An 18,718-nucleotide genomic window follows, 5' to 3' on the forward strand; every position below is an offset into this window, starting at 1 on the left:
TAGCTTCAGGAGGAAGCTGGTTCCACTATTGGGGTGCCAGGACAGAGAAGAGCTTGGACTGGGCTGAGCTGCACTTCAGTAGGGGTGGGAAGGCCAAGAAACCGGAGGTGGCAGAACAGAGTGCTTGGGTTGGGGTGTAGGGTTTGAGTAGGGAGGGGCAGTTCCTCTTGCTGCTCCATAGGCAAGCACCAAGGTCTTGTAGTGGAAGCATGCTTTGACTGGAAGCCAGTGGAGTGTGCAGGGGAGCGGGCTGACATGGGAGAACTTGGGAAGGTTGAAGACCTGGGTGGCTGCAGCGTTCTGGATAAGTTGCAGGGATTTGATGGCACAAGCGGGGAGCCCAGCTGGGCTCCATATTTGGATTAGAGAATGTGAAACAACAATGGAATGTTGTAAAAATACACACAATTAATTTGAGAAACAGTATAAAAACAGTTTAAAATCCAACTGTGGTTGTATTAGACTGCATAATTGCACTGGGGGCATACAGTGCCTTCAGAAAGTATTCATACCCCTTGACTTATTCCACATTTTGTTGTTACAGCCTGAATTCAAATAGAAAGATTTTTTTCACCCATCTACACACAATACCCCATAACGACAAAGTGAAAACATGTTTTTAGACATTTTTGGCAATGTCTGTATTTCATTTTCAATACATGTCTAATTTACATAAGTATTCACACCCCTGAGTCAATACTTTGTAGAAGCACCTTTAGCAGCGATGACAGCTATGAGTCTTTTCACTCTAAAATGTGCAGTTTGTCACAACACAATGCCACATATGTTTCAAGTTTTGAGGAAGCGTGCAATTGGCATGCTGACTGCAGGAATGTTGCCAGAGAATTTAATGTTAATTTCTCTACCATAAGCCGACTCCAACATTGTTTTGGAGAATTTGACAGTACGTCCAACCGGACTCACAACCGCAGACCACATGTATGGCGTCATGTGGGTGAGCAGTTTGCTGACATCAACTTTGTGAACAGAGTGCCCCCATGGTGACAGTGAGGATATGGTAATGGCAGGCATAAGCTACGGACAACGAACACAATTGCATTTTAGCCATGGCAATTTGAATGCACAAAAATACCGTGACGAGATCCTGAGGTCCCATTGTGAGACCCATTTTGTAAGGTATCTGTGACTAACAGATGCATATCTGTATTCCCAATCATGGGAAATCAATAGATTAGGGCCTAATGAATTTATTTCAATTGACTGATTTCCTCATATGAACTGTAACTCAGTAATATCAATGAATTTTGCATGGTGCATTTATATTTTTGTTCAGTATAGTAATACAATTGCAAAATCTTCTCTCTGCCCCATGGCAAAAAGTGTAGAATTGCAGCAAACTTGCTTTAAAACTGCAACATTTTCTCTAATGCCTATGGAAAAATGTTGAATTACAGGAAATGAACTCTTAAACTTCTCTCTGCTGTCAAGAGGAGGGCTGCACAAATGTTTAGCTAGCAAGGCGGGAGGGTGGGGCCCTCCAATAAAATGTCACTTACTCACCGTCTTTCTCTCACTAACCCACTCTTAATTTCACTTCAATTTAAGGTCTTTATTGGCATGGGAAACATATGTTAACATTGCCAAAGCAAATGAAGTAGATAATAAACAAAAGTACAATAAACAATTAAACATTACACTCACAAAAGTTCCAAAAGAATAAAGACATTTCAAATGTCATATGTGCAAATAGTTAAAGTACAAAAGGGAAAATCAATAAACATGGGTTGTATTTAGAATGGTGTTTGTTCTTCACTGGTTGCCCTTTTTTTGTGGCAACAGGTCACATATCTTGCTGCTGTGATGGCACACTGTGGTATTTCACCAAATAGATATGGGATTTTATCAAAATTGGGTTCGTTTTCAATTTGTGGGTATGTGTAATCTTTTTTTGTTTTAATTTATGGGGGAAATGTGTCTAGTATGGTCATACATTTCGCAGGAGTTTAGAAAGTGCAGCTCAGTTTCCACCTAATTTTGTGGGCAGTGTGCACATAGCCTGTCTTATCTTGAGAGCCAGGTCTGCCTATGGCGGTCTTTCTCAATACCAAGGCTATGCTCACTGAATCTGTACATAGGCAAAGCTTTCCTTAATTTTGTGTCAGTCACAGTGGTCAGGTATTCTGCCACTGTGTACTCTCTGTTTAGGGCCAAATAACATTCTAGTTTGCTCTGTTTTTTTGTAAATTCTTTCCAATTTGTCAAGTAATTATCTTTTTGTTTTCTCATATGGTTGGGTCTAATTGTGTTGCTGTCCTGGGGCTCTGTTTGTGAACGGAGCCCCAGGACCAGCTTGCTTAGGGGGCTCTTCTCCAGGTTCATCTCTCTGTAGGTGATGGCTTTGTTATGGAAGGTTTGGGAATCACTTCCTTTTAGGTGGTTGTAGAATTTAACGTCTCTTTTCTGGATTTTGATAATTAGCGGGTATCGGCCTGCTCTGCATGCATTCATTTGGTGTTTTACGTTGTACACACAGGATATTTTAGTCTCAATTTGGTGTTTGTCCCATTTTGTGAATTTTTGGTTGGTGAGACCCCAGACTGCCGAACCATGAGTTCTATTACTGATCCAAGTATTTTTAGCCAGATCCTAATTGATATGTCAAATTGTATGTTCTTTTTAATGGCACATGCTCGCAGCTTTGTGGAAGTTACTTGTGACGCTGTTTAGGTCAGGGTATAGTTTTTTGTGTGCTCTAGGGCAACAGTGTCTAGATGAAATTTGTGTTTGTGGTTCTGGCAACTGGCCCTTTCTCTCTCACCCCCTCTCTCTCATCAATTTCAGGCTTTGGCTACATACTGACCCCTGATGGCAGTATATCTTAATTATTTTACCACAAATCTCACTATTAAAATGTCCAACAAAATATTTGTATTTTATGAGCACTTTATTGTTAAACTCAGTCATGAAGTCATCTTAATTTCTGATGCATATTATCTGTAAAGCTTGTTTTACCTCTCAGTACAAACTGCTAACAATTCAACCCATTTCAAATAGGCCTGCATTGTCTTTCTTATAAAAATTATTCAACTTGGCAACTTCCTTTTCCACTTACAAGATTTTGACAGCTTCAGACCCAAATAGTGTGTTTTCTGGCTGCTAAGGGTAGTTGGCCAGCTACCCTATGATGCAGTCCCTGAGAAAACATATTTAATATTCATGCGAATAAAGTGAATGAGAAGCACTATCATGTGAAAACGTATTAAGACAGAAGTGCTGACAAACACCTACATTCCTCTCTCTAAAAGGAAGCCGTGATTTTACATAACAAAAAAACATTTAAAAAATATCTTAAACAAACAAATCTTGACTCATGATTTCATGATATTGAAAAATGGTTCAAGAAAAATTGGTACGTGAACCTTTGGCAAATTATTCACATTATATTACATCAAAAATACCAAAGAACAAGGACCCAAATATGAGAAATACAACAACAACGGCACAGAGATAAATTAGAAATGTCCTTCGATACATGAGATACTTTGAGAGGTTGCCATAGAAAAATCTCCATCTCATACAAGTAAGTGCCAGAGGAGAATTAAGCAGCTTCTGAAATAGTGGAATCCGATTATTCTCCTCATTTGAAGCGCTATAGTTTAAAAGATGTTCTTTAACAGGACATGAAGGGATCGTCGTCCTCCTTGTCTTTATTGGGACCGGGGTCGCTTAGACAGCGTGCTAGTCTCTGGTAGTCCAGCTCGCCCTGGTGGTTGTCTGACGCATTACCCCTGGGTCCTTCTATGTCTGCTCTCAGGCTAGGCCTCTTGGGTACCTCCTCCTCTAGGCTGACAGCGTCAGGTGTGCTGGGAGGGGAAGGCTGCTCAAAGTGGACAGTAGGGAAACTGTCAGCACTGAAAACCTGGTTGTCTTGAAGAAAGAAAGTATTATTAACCAGAGCTGGGCAGAAAATAGTTCTATTTTGTAGTTTCTTTTAAAATATCTACTTTTCAAATACTCAAGGTAGTCGAATATAGTTAACTAAAAGGCAACTAGTTTCTTTGATATTCAAATACAGGTTTCAGAAAAACCAATAATATTTGGAAGTATTAATAAAAAGCTATTTGAATAGTATTGAACATTATTTAAAAATCTTTATTTGGTGGCTTCCAAATATTTGATTAAGAACCAAAAAACTACAACAGTAAGTTGAAATAGTCTAAATATATGATCAATAACACATGGTTTGGAGGGCTCTTAAATATGAATCTTAATATTGCCTATAGCCTAGAGTTGAATACGAGGGACATCGAATCTCAACATTACAGTAGACCAATTTTTCAGCTCCAAAATGACGAACAAATATATGTTGATAATGAGTGAGACATAAGGTAGAGTAACACTTGACAGCAACTTCTTATACATGTGTAGTAAATTTGATTATTACAATAGCAACATTGTTGATACCTAACTTTGGAAATTGCTTTATAATTGCTTTATAATGGAGGTATTACATAAGTGGAATAAGTAAATCACTATTCCTTGTGTACAGTAGTTACAAAAACTCAGCTCATTGCTATGCAAATAAAATGCAATTGCCAAAGTATTATGTAACATGGTAATACATGTTGCTACAAAAGTAATTACAGTTTTATTACACAAGAACAGTTAAATGTTATTTTGTTACTGTTTGCATTCTCAGTAACACTTATGGCTATTCAGTGTCAAAGGAAACACATATCCCAAAATTGCCATTGTGAGATTGTGTGTGCTCTATAGTTTCAAAAAACGAGTTGCTTTCTCAGATCTGTACATCTAAATGTAGGAATTATAACAGCTTCAGTGACAGACAGAAGCAACAAGGCACAAAACAGAAGAAAATTGTCAGAAACAGGGATGTACTATCTGAACTCAGTCCAATAAGAAATGCTTGTTTTCATTCTACAATATTGTGCTGCGGTGTGCCCTGATGAATACGATCCAGGTGTGTTAGACTGACAGACCTGATTCAAACCTGACTCGCCTGACTCCAGGCCTAGGTGACTCCCGGTTGGCTGGAACAGTGAGGTAGTGGCTCATCTGCAGAAACAATATTGTTACAACGTCAATATGCCTCATTATTGCAATGAGGCAAAATCTCTGCAAGGTTGGAGACATAGCCGTGGTCAAGAAAGAACACTGGACTGGGGTCTATTCCAAACACCGACCCTCCCTCTCCATCACACCGACCCTCCCTCTCCATCACACCGACCCTCCCTCTCCATCACACCGACCCTCCCTCTCCATCACACCGACCCTCCCTCTCCATCACACCGACCCTCCCTCTCCATCACACCGACCCTCCCTCTCCATCACACCGACCCTCCCTCTCCATCACACCGACCCTCCCTCTCCATCACACCGACCCTCCCTCTCCATCACACCGACCCTCCCTCTCCATCACACTTACCCTCCTCTCCATCACACTGACCCTCCTCTCCATCTCCATCTTCGTCTTCCGTAGGCGCACCTCGCTCACGTTGTCTTCCTCATCGGCGTCAAACAGAGTGTGTCTGCTGTAGGATCTGCTGCGCATCTGGGGAAACAAGGAACTGGATGTGAAAATGGTGTTGCTTGGTGCCCGGGGATAATAGCTAAGAGAAACTGTAACAGAGCTCTGTCTGCACATAAAGAGACATCATACATTACTCTAAAAATGTTTAACTCAGTGTAAGAGGCATGTATGCATATTCTGTGTGCATATTCTGTATGCCTGTGTGCATATTCTGTTTTTCTATCTTCCTCAGGTGGCAAACCTAATTTCCCTTCAGACATTCAATTTCAACCAAATTCCTTTATTATAACTTACTTTTTGCTTGTTGTTCTGCAGGTTGGCCCTCAGGATCCTTCTGATCTCTTCCTCCCGTTTCTTAGAGACCCGTGGAATCGCTCTGGGCTGGATGTTCCTTGGGAGACACAGATTAAAGATATGACCAAAATTGCCATCACACCACAGTCAGGAACAGACAGGCCACTTGTAGCCTAGTTCCAGGTCGGTTTGTACGGTCTTGCCAACTCCTGTCACACCGCATGACAGATCTGGGACTAGGTTAAGGGTCTAACAGAGTACCACATGTGTACATGTACACACAGCAGTGTTCTAGAACATTGGACTGTTGGCTTTAAAACTTTTCAAATTCTCAGTGCAGCTCAAGCTATTTCTTCAACTGTCAACACATTCAACACAAATGAATAGAGGATGTGTACCAGAGACACGTTGGTTGGGAATTGTGGGGAGGTGCGCATTCAGGCTGTGTGTCCACCGCAGATGGTGGTCTGAAAGCTGCGTAGTTATGTCACAATGGGACGCTGGATCGGGTCCTAGCGTCTGTGGACTATGATTTAAGCTTAAGCCAACAGTGGCCTCTGGTGGAGAGGAATGGATTTTGACAGTAATCGGCCCTTACTCTTACTGCACGGATGATAAGTACAAAGGACAGGTTGCACTCCAGGGGTTAAAAATAAGTATATCTTAAACAGAAATAGGAGGCAATACTTACTGCATGGAGATGGTGGAGGGCAGAACTGAGGGCAGCTGGCCACTCTCCACCATCATAATAGCCTGCTTCAGCTCCATCTTGCGGTAGAAGGCGATCAACTCAGGCTCCTTAAAGTTCTCGCCTGCTATAAGCCACCTCTTCACGTAGGTCTTGTTGAAGCGGTTAAGCCTGATATGAGGAGTAGAGGAATGGAAAGAGGGAAAAACAGAAAGAAAAGGAGATGGATGGAGAGAGAGATCGAAATAGAGATAAAGAGGAAGAGAGTTCATGATGTGTGAAGAATAAAATGGCTGCTTTATTCCCCAAAACGATATCAATCCTTTTAATATGTTTATTTCACAATGGCATGCGATCCATACTTCTCCTTCCAGTGATAATGCCCATAATGGCCACAGACACCCTCAACTCCTGTGAGGAGATGGTCCAGGAACTAAGAGAGAAAATTAGGTGTTTACAAAGTCTCTGATTAACCATACATTTAATTTAGTGTAATATGTAAGGACCCATACTACAGTATAATAATACTGCTTGTCACCCATGTGTAATATCTAGTGGACAGACGTACAGTTGAAGTCGGAAGTTTACATACACTTAGGTTGTAGTCATTAAAACTCGTTTTTCAACCACTCCAGAAATTTCTTGTTAACAAACTACAGTTTTGGCAAGTCTGTTAGGACATCTACTTTGTGCAAGCCATGTCATTTTTCCAACAATTGTTGACAGATTATTTCACTGTATCACAATTCCAGTGGGTCAGAAGTTTACATATACTAAGTTGACCTTGCCTTTAAACAGCTTGGAAAATTCCAGAAAATTATGTCATGGCTTTAGAAGCTTCTGATAGGCTAATTGATATCATTTGAGTCAATTGGAGGTGTACCTGTGGATATATTTCAAGGCCTACCTTCAATCTCAGCGCCTCTTTGCTTGACATCATGGGAAAATAAATTTAAAAATCAGCCAAGACCTCAGAATAAAATTGTAGACCTCCACAAATCTGGTTCATACCTGGGAGCAAATTCCAAACGCCTGAAGGTACCACGTTCATCTGTACAAACAATAGTACGCAAGTATAAACACCATGGGACCACGCAGCCGTCATACCGCTCAGGAAGGAGACGCTTTCTGTCTCCTAGAGATGAACGTACTTTGGTGCGAAAAGTGCAAATCAATCCTAGAACAACAGCAAAGGACCCCGTGAAGATGCTAGAGGAAACCGGTACAAAAGTATCTATATCCACAGTAAAATGAGTACTATATAGACATAACCTGAAAGGCTGCTCAGCGAGGAAGAAGCCACTGCTCCAAAACCGCCCTAAAAAATCCAGACTACGGTTTGCAACTGCACATGCGGACAAAGATCGTACTTTTTGGAGAAATGTCCTCTGGTCTGATGAAACAAAAATAGAACTGTTTGGCCATAATGAACTTCGTTATGTTTGGAGGACAAGCCGAAGAACTCCATACCAACCACGAAGCACGGGGGTGGCAGCATCAGGTTGTGGGGGTGCTTTGCTGCAGGAGGGATTGGTGCACTTCTCAAAATAGTTGGCGTCACGAGGGAGGAAAATTATGTGGATATATTGAAGCAACATCTCAAGACATCAGTCAGGAAGTTAAAGCTTGGTCGCAAATGGGTCTTCCAAATGGACAATGACCCCAAACATACTTCCAAAGTTGTGGCAAAATGGCTTAAGGACAACAAAGTCAAAGTATTGGAGTGGCCATCACAAAGCCCTGACCTCAATCCCATAGAACATTTGTGGGCAGAACTGAAAAAGTGTGTGCGAGCAAGGAGGCCTACAAACCTGACTCAGTTACACCAGCTCTGTCAGGAGGAATGGCCCACAATTCACCCAACTTAGTGGGAAGCTTGTGGAAGGCTACCCGAAACATTTGACCCAAGTTAAAGAATTTAAAGGCAATGCTACCAAAAACTAATTGAGTGTATGTAAACTTCTGACCCACTGGGAATGTGATGAAAGAAAGAAAAGCTGAAATACAGTGCCTTGCGAAAGTATTCGTCCCCCTTGAACTTTGCGACCTTTTGACACATTTCAGGCTTCAAACATAAAGATATAAAACTGTATTTTTTTGTGAAGAATCAACAACAAGTGGGACACAATCATGAAGTGGAACGACATTTATTGGATATTTCAAACTTTTTTAACAAATCAAAAACTGAAAAATTGGGCGTGCAAAATTATTCAGCCCCTTTACTTTCAGTGCAGCAAACTCTCTCCAGAAGTTCAGTGAGGATCTCTGAATGATCCAATGTTGACCTAAATGACTAATGATGATAAATACAATCCACCTGTGTGTAATCAAGTCTCCGTATAAATGCACCTGCACTGTGATAGTCTCAGAGGTCCGTTAAAAGCGCAGAGAGCATCATGAAGAACAAGGAACACACCAGGCAGGTCCGAGATACTGTTGTGAAGAAGTTTAAAGCCGGATTTGGATACAAAAAGATTTCCCAAGCTTTAAACATCCCAAGGAGCACTGTGCAAGCGATAATATTGAAATGGAAGGAGTATCAGACCACTGCAAATCTACCAAGACCTGGCCGTCCCTCTAAACTTTCAGCTCATACAAGGAGAAGACTGATCAGAGATGCAGCCAAGAGGCCCATGATCACTCTGGATGAACTGCAGAGATCTACAGCTGAGGTGGGAGACTCTGTCCATAGGACAACAATCAGTCGTATATTGCACAAATCTGGCCTTTATGGAAGAGTGGCAAGAAGAAAGCCATTTCTTAAAGATATCCATAAAAAGTGTCGTTTAAAGTTTGCCACAAGCCACCTGGGAGACACACCAAACATGTGGAAGAAGGTGCTCTGGTCAGATGAAACCAAAATTGAACTTTTTGGCAACAATGCAAAACGTTGTTTGGCGTAAAAGCAACACAGCTCATCACCCTGAACACAGCATCCCCACTGTCAAACATGGTGGTGGCAGCATCATGGTTTGGGCCTGCTTTTCTTCAGCAGGGACAGGGAAGATGGGTAACATTGATGGGAAGATGGATGGAGCCAAATACAGGACCATTCTGGAAGAAAACCTGATGGAGTCTGCAAAAGACCTGAGACTGGGACGGAGATTTGTCTTCCAACAAGACAATGATCCAAAACACAAAGCAAAATCTACAATGGAATGGTTCAAAAATAAACGTATCCAGGTGTTAGAATGGCCAAGTCAAAGTCCAGACCTGAATCCAATCGAGAATCTGTGGAAAGAACTGAAAACTGCTGTTCACAAATGCTCTCCATCCAACCTCACTGAGCTCGAGCTGTTTTGCAAGGAGGAATGGGAAAAAATGTCAGTCTCTCGATGTGCAAAACTGATAGAGACATACCCCAAGCGACTTACAGCTGTAATCTCAGCAAAAGGTGGCGCTACAAAGTATTAACTTAAGGGGGCTGAATACTTTCGCAAGGCACTGTAAATAATTATCTACTGTTATTCTGACATTTCACATTCTAAAATAAAGTGGTGATCTAACTGACCTAAGACAGGGAATTTTTACAATAATTTAAAAAACTGAGTTTAAATGTATTTGGCTAAGGTGTATGTAAACTTCCGACTTCAACTGTACGTAACATAAATAGGTGATGCTGCTACGCAAGATTTGGGTTCTGGGATTCCGAGATTACCTCTGTGTGAATCTCCTCGTTGATGGAAGGCTTGCTCTCCTTCTTCTTCTTCACAGCAAGTAGCTCAACCAAGGGCCTGATTGTCATACCCTGAAAACACCCAGAAAAGCAGTAGTTAGTTGTAAAGTGAACCTTGTCTATACAAGCAGGTCAAAGTGTTCCATTTCACTTTTTCAGAGATTTACAGTAACATTTTGGAGCAGAGTCAAGGAATGTTTGAACTTCAGAGCAGGGGTGTCAAAACTTATTCCATGGAGGGGCAAACATCTGTTGATTTCTGTTATTTCCTTGAATTTCAACACCCAGACAACCAGGTGTGGGAAGTTCCTAACTAATCAGTAACCTTAATGGCTCAATCAAGAATGGAATGAGTTTGACACCTACGCTTTAGGGCAGTGTTTCCCAACTCCAGTACCTCCAACAGCAGTGAGGTAAAGTACTTAAAGAAAAGTACTACTCAAGTCATTTGTGGGGGTATCTATACTTCACAATTTCTATTTTTGAAAACTTTTACTTCATTACATTCCTAAAGAAAATAATTTACTTTTTACTCAATACATTTTCCCTGACACCCAAAAGTACTCATTACATTTTGAAATGATTAGCAGGACAGGAAAATTGTCCAATTCATAAACTTATCAGGAGAATATCCCTGGTCATACTTGCTGCCTCTGATCTGGCAGACTCACTAAACACAAATGCTTTGGAGTATGCCCCTGGTTATCCATAAATAAATAAAAATGGGAGAAAATTGGTTTGCTTCATATAAGGAATTGTATATTATTTATACTTATACTTTTGATACTTAAGTATATTTTAGAAATTACATTTACGTTTCATACTTAAGTACATTTAGACCCAAATACTTTTAGACTTTCACTCAAGTAGTATTTTACTGGGTGACTTTCACAAAAAAAGTGTACTGTTGGGGTTACTGGAGGTGTTGGGAAGCACTGCTTTAGAGCATCATTCAGATTATCTGCCTCACCTGCACAAACACAGTAAAGAAAATGACAGTGATGATTGCTGTCAGGAACAAGTTCCTCATTTGGTGACTATTTGACAGCAGGTATCCCAGGGAGAAAGCTATGGCCCCTCGCAGGCCACCGTAGGCCACAATGAACTGGTCCTTTTTGGTCAACTTGACAATACGGAATTTGTTTATGATGAATGTAAGGCCAATCACACCTGTAATACACAGACATAAAATAAATACATTTTTCCCCAAGTATAAATGAAACGGATGAAAAAAGTTATACTTTAACGTTAGTGTATTTACATTTTGGTTTTTAACATTTTATTCCACATTTATATTGCACCTGTTTTACTGTAACTTTTATGGAAATCTTTAAAGAATTAGCATTTTGCATAATACTGACCCAGTACTCGTGACACCAGACAGAGGATGACGGTGGTGATGACGAAGGTCCAGTTCCAGGCATGCGGCCCTGCCACTGTGGACACGCCCAGGAAGATGAAGATGAGTGTCTCGCTCACGCTGCTCCACATCTTCAGGAAGTACTTGATGGTGGTGTAGGACTTGTGGGATATGTTGGCCTCCACATAGGGCCGCATCACAACCCCACATGCTATCAAACTACGGAAGGTAGTACAAGACCATTTTCATTGTAACTTCATGTTAATTTGTCAGTTCAACTTATAGCATGATGTACTACAGTAACCATAATGCTCCATGTAACATACTGAAGCCAACCGAATGGTGTCCCGTCTCCTTAATGTCCCATCTCCCAAATCAATACACATCTGTTCTCTGTCAAATAGCTACTTACGCCATGATACCAGAGAGATGGAACATCTCGGAGGAAAGGTAGGCCATGTAGCTGTATAGGAAGACGAAAAGGGGTTCGATGACGCGGGTGTGAGAGGTGAAACGAGAGGTGAAGGCTGCCAAGAAGCCGTATATGGCCCCCACCAGGACCCCTCCTAGGGACACCACGAAGAAACACACCACGCCTAGGAACACATCCAATACAGTGACCGTCCCCACTTTGGAGAACTCCTCAAACAGGTTGTACAGAACCTGCATGGAGGGACGAAGGAGGGGTCAGTGGAAATTCGCAGAGATGTGTTTGTGAGTCCCAAATGGCACCCTACATAAGGGATAGTGTGCCATTTGGGACACTAGATAGGGTGCCATTTGGGATACAGCCTATATGTCCAGGAAATAGCCATATTCAATCAACTAAATTTAGCTATAGTTGTCGATTTGATTCTGCTTCACGTTATCCTTGATCAGGCTTGATTTCAAGCCAAGTGTCCTCTAACCACTACACCAGTATATCCCTACACCCGTGTTATATGCTGAGACACATTATCCATTTGCTTCACGTTACCTATTGGTTGAATGGTAACATGATTATACATGGTATGCAAACAACATGTGGACTATCTATATGGTATCCTTCAGACAAGCTCAAGATACTAGGGTCGAGTCCCAAATGGTACCCTAGTCCTAGTATACAGCGAACTACTTTTGACTAGTAGTGGTTGCACTATGTAGGGAATAAGGTGCCATTTGGGATGCAACCTAGCTGGCATCAGCCCCTCTCAGCTCTTCAGTCTTTTGGAACACTGAGGCCATTATCACCGCCAGGCAGTAAATACCCTCCCATTGCTTTACTGCTCCATTAAACCAACATCCTGTTTGGGTGATAGCTGAATCAGTGGTCCGGGTTGGCATAGTCAGAACCATTTGGCTGAGTAATATCTACACCTTCCAAAAGCACCTAAACTGCTATTAATAGATGTTTACGCATACAGTGAGCCGGTGAGTGAGCCACAGTCAAATGCCATCTACACTATATGACCAAAAGTATGTGGACACCTGCTCTTCGAACATCTCATTCCAAAATCATGGGCATTAATATGGAGTTGGTCCCCCCCTTTGCTGCTATAACAGCCTCCACTCTTCTGGGAAGGCTTTCCACTAGATGTTGGAACATTTCTGCGGGGACTTGCTTCCATTCAGCTACAAGAGCATTAGTGAGGTCAGGCACTGATGTTGGGCGATTAGGCCTGGCTCACAGTTGGTGTTCTAATTCATGCCGAAGGTGTTCGATGGGGTTGAGGTCCGGGCTCTGTGTAGGCCAGTACTTCCACAACAATCTCAACAAACCATTTTCTGTATGGACCTCGCTTTGTGCATGGGGGCATTGTCATGCTGAAACAGGAAAGGGCCTTCCCCAAACTGTTGCCACAAAGTTGGAAGCACTTTACAGTTAGCACTATGTATTTGGGAGGATAGCGTTCTCCTGGCATCCACCAAACCCAAATTCGTTCGTCGGACTACCAGATGGTGAGGCGTGATTCATCACTCCAGAGAACGTGTTTCCACTGCTCCAGAGTCCAATGGCGTCGAGCTTTACACCCCTCCAGCCGATGCTAGGCATTGCACATGGAACTCGTAGTGAGTGTTGCAAACGAGGACAGATGATTTTTATGCGCTACGCGCTTCAGCACTCGCCGATCCCGTTCTGTGAGCTTGTGTAGTCTACCACTTTGCGGCTGAGCCGTTGTTGCTCCTAGACGTTTTCACTTCACAATAACAGCACTTACAATTGACCGGGGCAGCTCTAGCAGGGCAGGAGTTTGACTAACTGACTTGTTGTAAAGGTTGCATCCTATGGCGGTGCCACGTTGAAAGTCACTGAGCTCACCAGTAAGATCATTCTACTGCCAATGTTTGTCTATGGAGATTGCATGGTGGTGTGCTCGATTTTATATACCTGTCAACAACGAGTGTGGCTGAAATAGCCGAATCCCAAAATTTGAAGGTGTGTCCACATACTTTTGTATATATTGTGTACCTTACAGTTAGCCGCTAGCAGAGAGGAAAGTGCTCCATCATGGTTAATAGAAAATGGATTATGCTCATTCTCCTCAGCTGTGAGAACACTGGCTGCCTGTTAAGCGGGGTGGCTGGTGGCGTTAGCCACGGGTCTGGAAATGAACACTAAATTTACACAGCTGGCATTGGAATAAAGTAACAAAACAGCTCCTGTCATGTTAACTTGAGTTGACGGAAACAAGCCAACATTGTACACAGAAAGAGAAATGCAGCAACGGAGTGAACTAACAGTTATCACCCCAAATAAAATTTGGCCTCAAATTTGATTTGTCCCCACTGGGACAAATGACCCCGATGAAGGCGAAGGGCCGGAGCACGCTGGTTTTATCAATCCACTGCCCATAAATAGTTGCTGAATTTCCTCTTGGAAGCACAGTTTGCTACTCAATTCATGCACCTTGGTTGGAAAACCCTTAACACTCACCACTGTGACAGCATCATTGAGAAGGGACTCCCCAAACACCAGGATGTGAACCAACTCGTTGATATGGATCTCCTCAAACACAGCCAGCACGGCCACGGGGTCCACGGCCGACACGATGGAGCCGAAGAGCAGGCAGGCCAGCAGGTCAACTCCGCTCAGACCGACGCTCTCGATCTGGCACAAAGCATACAGCAAGCCCCCCATAAAGAAGGCGTTCCACAGGGTACCTAGAAAGAGATAGAAAGAGAATGGCCGTGTCCTAATACCTGTACTTGCATTCTAAATAGTAGGCATTTTGGGTATGAAGGAAAAACATACTTTTATAGTATGTGAAATTTTGAACACTTTAAATGCCAGCTCATTTTGGCTTTTCATCTAGTAGAATTCGCTGCACAATATTGAGGAAGAGAATGGTCTTTCGAGACCCACATGTGTTTGACAACAGCTGATAATCAGCTGAGGGGATGCGCCGCACCAAAATGAACGAATGGCGGGAATCAACACAATTGCGCATTAGATGAGGCATTCTCAGTAGGAGGAGCTTAATATGCTGATATTTATTGCTGACTGCATTCATTTTAAAACAGTACGTTCTAAACAGTATGTAGAATGATTAGTATACACAGTATGCAGTTTAAGTTAGTAGGCAAGCTAGATTTCGGACACAGACAATGGTTTATTTCACCAAGGTGACATTACATGGTATCAATACCAGCAAAGGCTAAATTATTGTATACAAATTACAATTTTCACAAGGGTAGTAGTTCACTAACCATGGCATGACAAGGAGTTTGACATTATAGCACAAACAGATCTGGGACCAGGCTAGGAAATGTGTTTGTGGCAGTTTAACTATATGATATAAATATGATAATATGAAAGTAGCAAATACATCTGTATACAAATTGCACTGGAGGGATAAAGTGCTTAGCAGTCAGTGCTTAGTTACCTATCACCGCAAACACCAAGATGGTGCCCACATTCTCTGTGAAGGGCCGGATCGGCAGGAAGTAGCCAGCATCAAGGATGATGGGAGGGAGGAGGCACAGGAAGAAGAGCTGGGAGTCCAGTACTGGGGGCTCTTCTCCAATCACCTTGATGAGCCCCCCCACTAGCAGCCCCACCACGATCAGCAGACAGCTCTCTGGGACCACGGCAGACAGACGCGGGATCAGATGGAAACCTAAATGTGGAGACGAGGTAGTTAATGTTATTATAAAGACATATCTGTCTGCCGTACACCAGGGACCATATTCATAAAGTGTCAGAGTAGGAGTGCTTATCTAGGATCAGGTCCCCCCTGTTTATGTAATCCTATTCACTATTCATTATGATCTAAAAGGCAAAGCTGATCCTAGATCTTTTTGTTTTTTATTTATGAATACGGGTCTAGGTCAGTAGAAGGCAGTGGGTTCATTACTATGACATTGCTGTGTCCAGGCAAGAATGTGTGCAATTTCCTCCCTATGTTGATATAGCCTCTGTTGCAATTGCCTTCAGATGTGCAGTACATTGTATAAAACAAACTGCCTGTAGAAGTGGATATAGTTATTTTAAGTTTACAGTATACACGTACAGAGGTGCAACTTAACAACCCCCCCCCCACATTCTGAAATTGCACCCCCTAGCGGTTGAGTAGGCTGTTTGGAGTGTTTACCCGACTGAATCAAAAAAATATATATATATATATAAAATACATTTACGTCCCCCCCACTTCTAAAACCAAAGTTGTTCCCTTGTATACATATAACCACTTAATTATTGGATGAATGAAATGCTCTAATCAGTTAGTTGTGCATCACTGTCTGACATTCTAAGCTCTCATAAAAAAATAAAAAGGCCTTTTTTTAGACCGCTATTTCAGGCAACACACAGGATGCTACTGCACAAGTTGCTAGTCATAGGTCAACCATGCTGGTGCTGCAACTGCAGATAACTTAAACCCAGATATACATTTCTTAGGGCAAGTGGATACAAACAGGAGAACCCTAGTACCACTCCAGTACCTCAAGGGTCTCCGCCTAATGTATGTCTGAGTCCTGGAATGTTATAATTTACTAGATCTGGGATGGGCCAAGGGCGTGAAGCACAAAAACCCTACATAACTCACAAGAAGTTCTTGCAAGAAAGGCATTTCACTGTACTTGTGCGCGTGACATTAAAACTCATCAACAGTATGTATCCCCCAAGAGACACACCATTCATTATAACAATAACTGAAGGATAAGGATATTGGGAGACAGTCAGTCTCAATGACTCCAGTGTAAATATTTCAGGACTAGGACACTGTTTGAAATTGGTATACTGCTGTATGTGCCACTGTATGCATCAGCCCCCACCAGCTCCTTTCCTCTTTCTGTTATCACAGAGTACAGAAGAGCAGGCTGGCCTTGAGGAGAGAGCTGCTGCTGCAGCAGATAAGTCCAAATCAGCTTCACTTATTGGGCTGGGCCAATGATAGACAGGGAGGGGAAAGCCCCACGGCCAATCACTATCTCGGCAAGCTGACTCAGAAATGACAACATGTACACGGAAGATCCCTTAATAGGGTGTGTCCCAAATGGCACCCTATTCCCTATATAGAGAATATGGTGCCATTTGGGACACAGGGCTATGTGTATACGAAATACAATATGAAATATTTGTGTAGTGTGTATGTCTTTTTCTGAGATGAACAATAGCCTATTTTAAAAGTGAAAGTACAGTCACAGGAAATACATGCAGAACTAGCTACACCCCTAGCGACCCCCTACATCCCTTTAACTCTGGCAGGTCATGATAACAACTGCTCTCCTCACTCTCAGAATTTCCAACTCAAATGTTTGCCAAATCGTGCAGTATTTAATCCTCAAGTCTCCATTACACTAATCTCATGGAACTTCTGCATCTATTTCTAGTGGTGACTGGTGAGAGGGACAATTGCTTATAAAGTCCATGGTAAGATGCAGTGTCTCATGATCAAAAGTAGGGCTGGGACAATGGGTATGGCTGCAGCAACTTTTACTTATTGGTAATAGTATGGCTTCCAAGCCCAATCCTGTGCCACAAAGAACCAGAGAACGTTGTGCCCATAATACTGTGTAAAAACAGGCAAGGAGTAGGTCTCGAACCCTCGACCTTCTAGCCCGAGGTCCGGCGCGCTATCGACTGTGCCGCAAAAGCATGTTCGTGCGGCAGGGTCGATTTCCGCGCTTATAAACCCGGGGTCGTTACAATACGTGTATAATATCATCCCACTTCTACCACCAATTTAGCGATTAGGAACAAGGTCGGCAAGTCTAACTCCTGTGTCCAAACTTCTTGGCAGGAACTGTAGTATGTTTATAACATTACATTCCTGTCTGAATTGACGAGTTGTAGAGTATTGCAATAATGTTCCTGTCTAAACGGGTCTGAAGCTTTCAATCAAGTTATCATACCCCCTGAGCAGACAGCTGCAGTGTCATGATGCATGACGCAATGTGACGTTGAGGGGTTTATACTGTGTCATATTAATCCATATCAATTAATGCAGCAGGGGGCATTCCCAATGTATCACGTTAACATCGTGACAAAAGCAAAGGCTGATACTCACCAAGTTTCATCAATAAGGCGAGGAGGATCCATAGCGCGATCTCAAAAGGCTTTCGTACGTGTTCGTAATTTACGGCAAGTACAGGAAAAGCCTTTTTAGTATTTGTTATATTAGTTAAATGTGAGCCTTCAGTCCCATGCGATTGATATGCAGGGGCAGAGGCTTCAATAGGTAATCCAATGCCCACGAACACAACTAAAACTATTACCAGGAGATCCCTGCGACAGCCAGGAAAGGCACACGAGAATGCCGGCATTTCAAATATGTTAACGATTTATCCCGCTAGCTACTCCAAATCGTCATCCTCCATCAATGCGTCGGAGATGCAGGCAGAAATGAAGATGTAAGGGGAAGTGATGCTGGTGCCATGTTACTGCAGCTGGAGCTTGCACTTTTACGCAGTGCATGTACGGACATCATGCATAGAATATCACGGGCAAATGTAAAGATACACCAGTAAAAAGCTCCCTGATGAATGAGAGTTAACGCCGGCTTTGATGATGATTGTATTCCTCCTTATATGTTTGCGCAGTGTCGTCAAGCGTTGAAGTGTTCACTAATGTGAAAGGCGCAGCTGTTATGTATCAGGCGGAATATCAACTCCCGTTTGTGCCTCATGTCCTCTATTTGGGTTACATTGGCTGCAATCACACCTCAATGGTTCATACAACCAGCCCAATTCGGTTATTTTCTACTTCTG

The 18,718-nt window shown here is 42.4% G+C and overlaps 1 protein-coding gene across 3 annotated transcripts; it reads right to left on the reverse strand.

The window, feature by feature from the left end:
- Positions 1–2,886: 2,886 nt before the first annotated feature.
- On the reverse strand, positions 2,887–18,685 carry slc9a1b (solute carrier family 9 member A1b). 3 transcript variants are annotated; one of them, XM_031788831.1, is made up of 13 exons: positions 18,019–18,685; positions 15,394–15,627; positions 14,445–14,671; positions 11,943–12,193; positions 11,532–11,749; positions 11,141–11,340; positions 10,153–10,242; positions 6,857–6,927; positions 6,498–6,665; positions 5,807–5,903; positions 5,408–5,533; positions 4,962–5,037; positions 2,887–3,880 (listed from the first exon to the last, which is right to left on the reverse strand). In XM_031788831.1, the coding sequence occupies exons 1-13, from the start codon at positions 18,272–18,274 to the stop codon at positions 3,867–3,869; spliced, it is 2,028 nt and encodes a 675-aa protein (XP_031644691.1). In that variant the 5' UTR covers positions 18,275–18,685; the 3' UTR covers positions 2,887–3,866. The 3 variants fall into 3 exon arrangements, with proteins under 3 accessions (XP_031644691.1, XP_020355723.1, XP_031644692.1); XM_020500134.1 differs by having other exon boundaries at positions 2,887–3,888; positions 18,019–18,684; XM_031788832.1 differs by having other exon boundaries at positions 2,887–3,888; positions 14,445–15,095; positions 18,019–18,684.
- Positions 18,686–18,718: the final 33 nt, after the last annotated feature.

The sequence above is a fragment of the Oncorhynchus kisutch genome, linkage group LG14 (assembly GCF_002021735.2).
Source record: "Oncorhynchus kisutch isolate 150728-3 linkage group LG14, Okis_V2, whole genome shotgun sequence".
Taxonomy (NCBI): domain Eukaryota; kingdom Metazoa; phylum Chordata; class Actinopteri; order Salmoniformes; family Salmonidae; genus Oncorhynchus; species Oncorhynchus kisutch.

What these genes read in the sequence shown, in the direction of transcription:
- slc9a1b (XM_020500134.1), bottom strand. Translation starts at nt 18,274, where the DNA reads ATGCCGGCATTCTCGTGTGCCTTTCCTGGCTGTCGCAGGGATCTCCTG. An exon ending in TCAATGATGCTGTCACAGTG is followed by an intron (nt 12,194 to 14,444) that starts GTGAGTGTTAAG and finishes CCCTCCATGCAG; the next exon opens with GTTCTGTACAACCTGTTTGA. An exon ending in CCCTCCACCATCTCCATGCA is followed by an intron (nt 5,904 to 6,497) that starts GTAAGTATTGCC and finishes GTGTCTCCCAAG; the next exon opens with GAACATCCAGCCCAGAGCGA.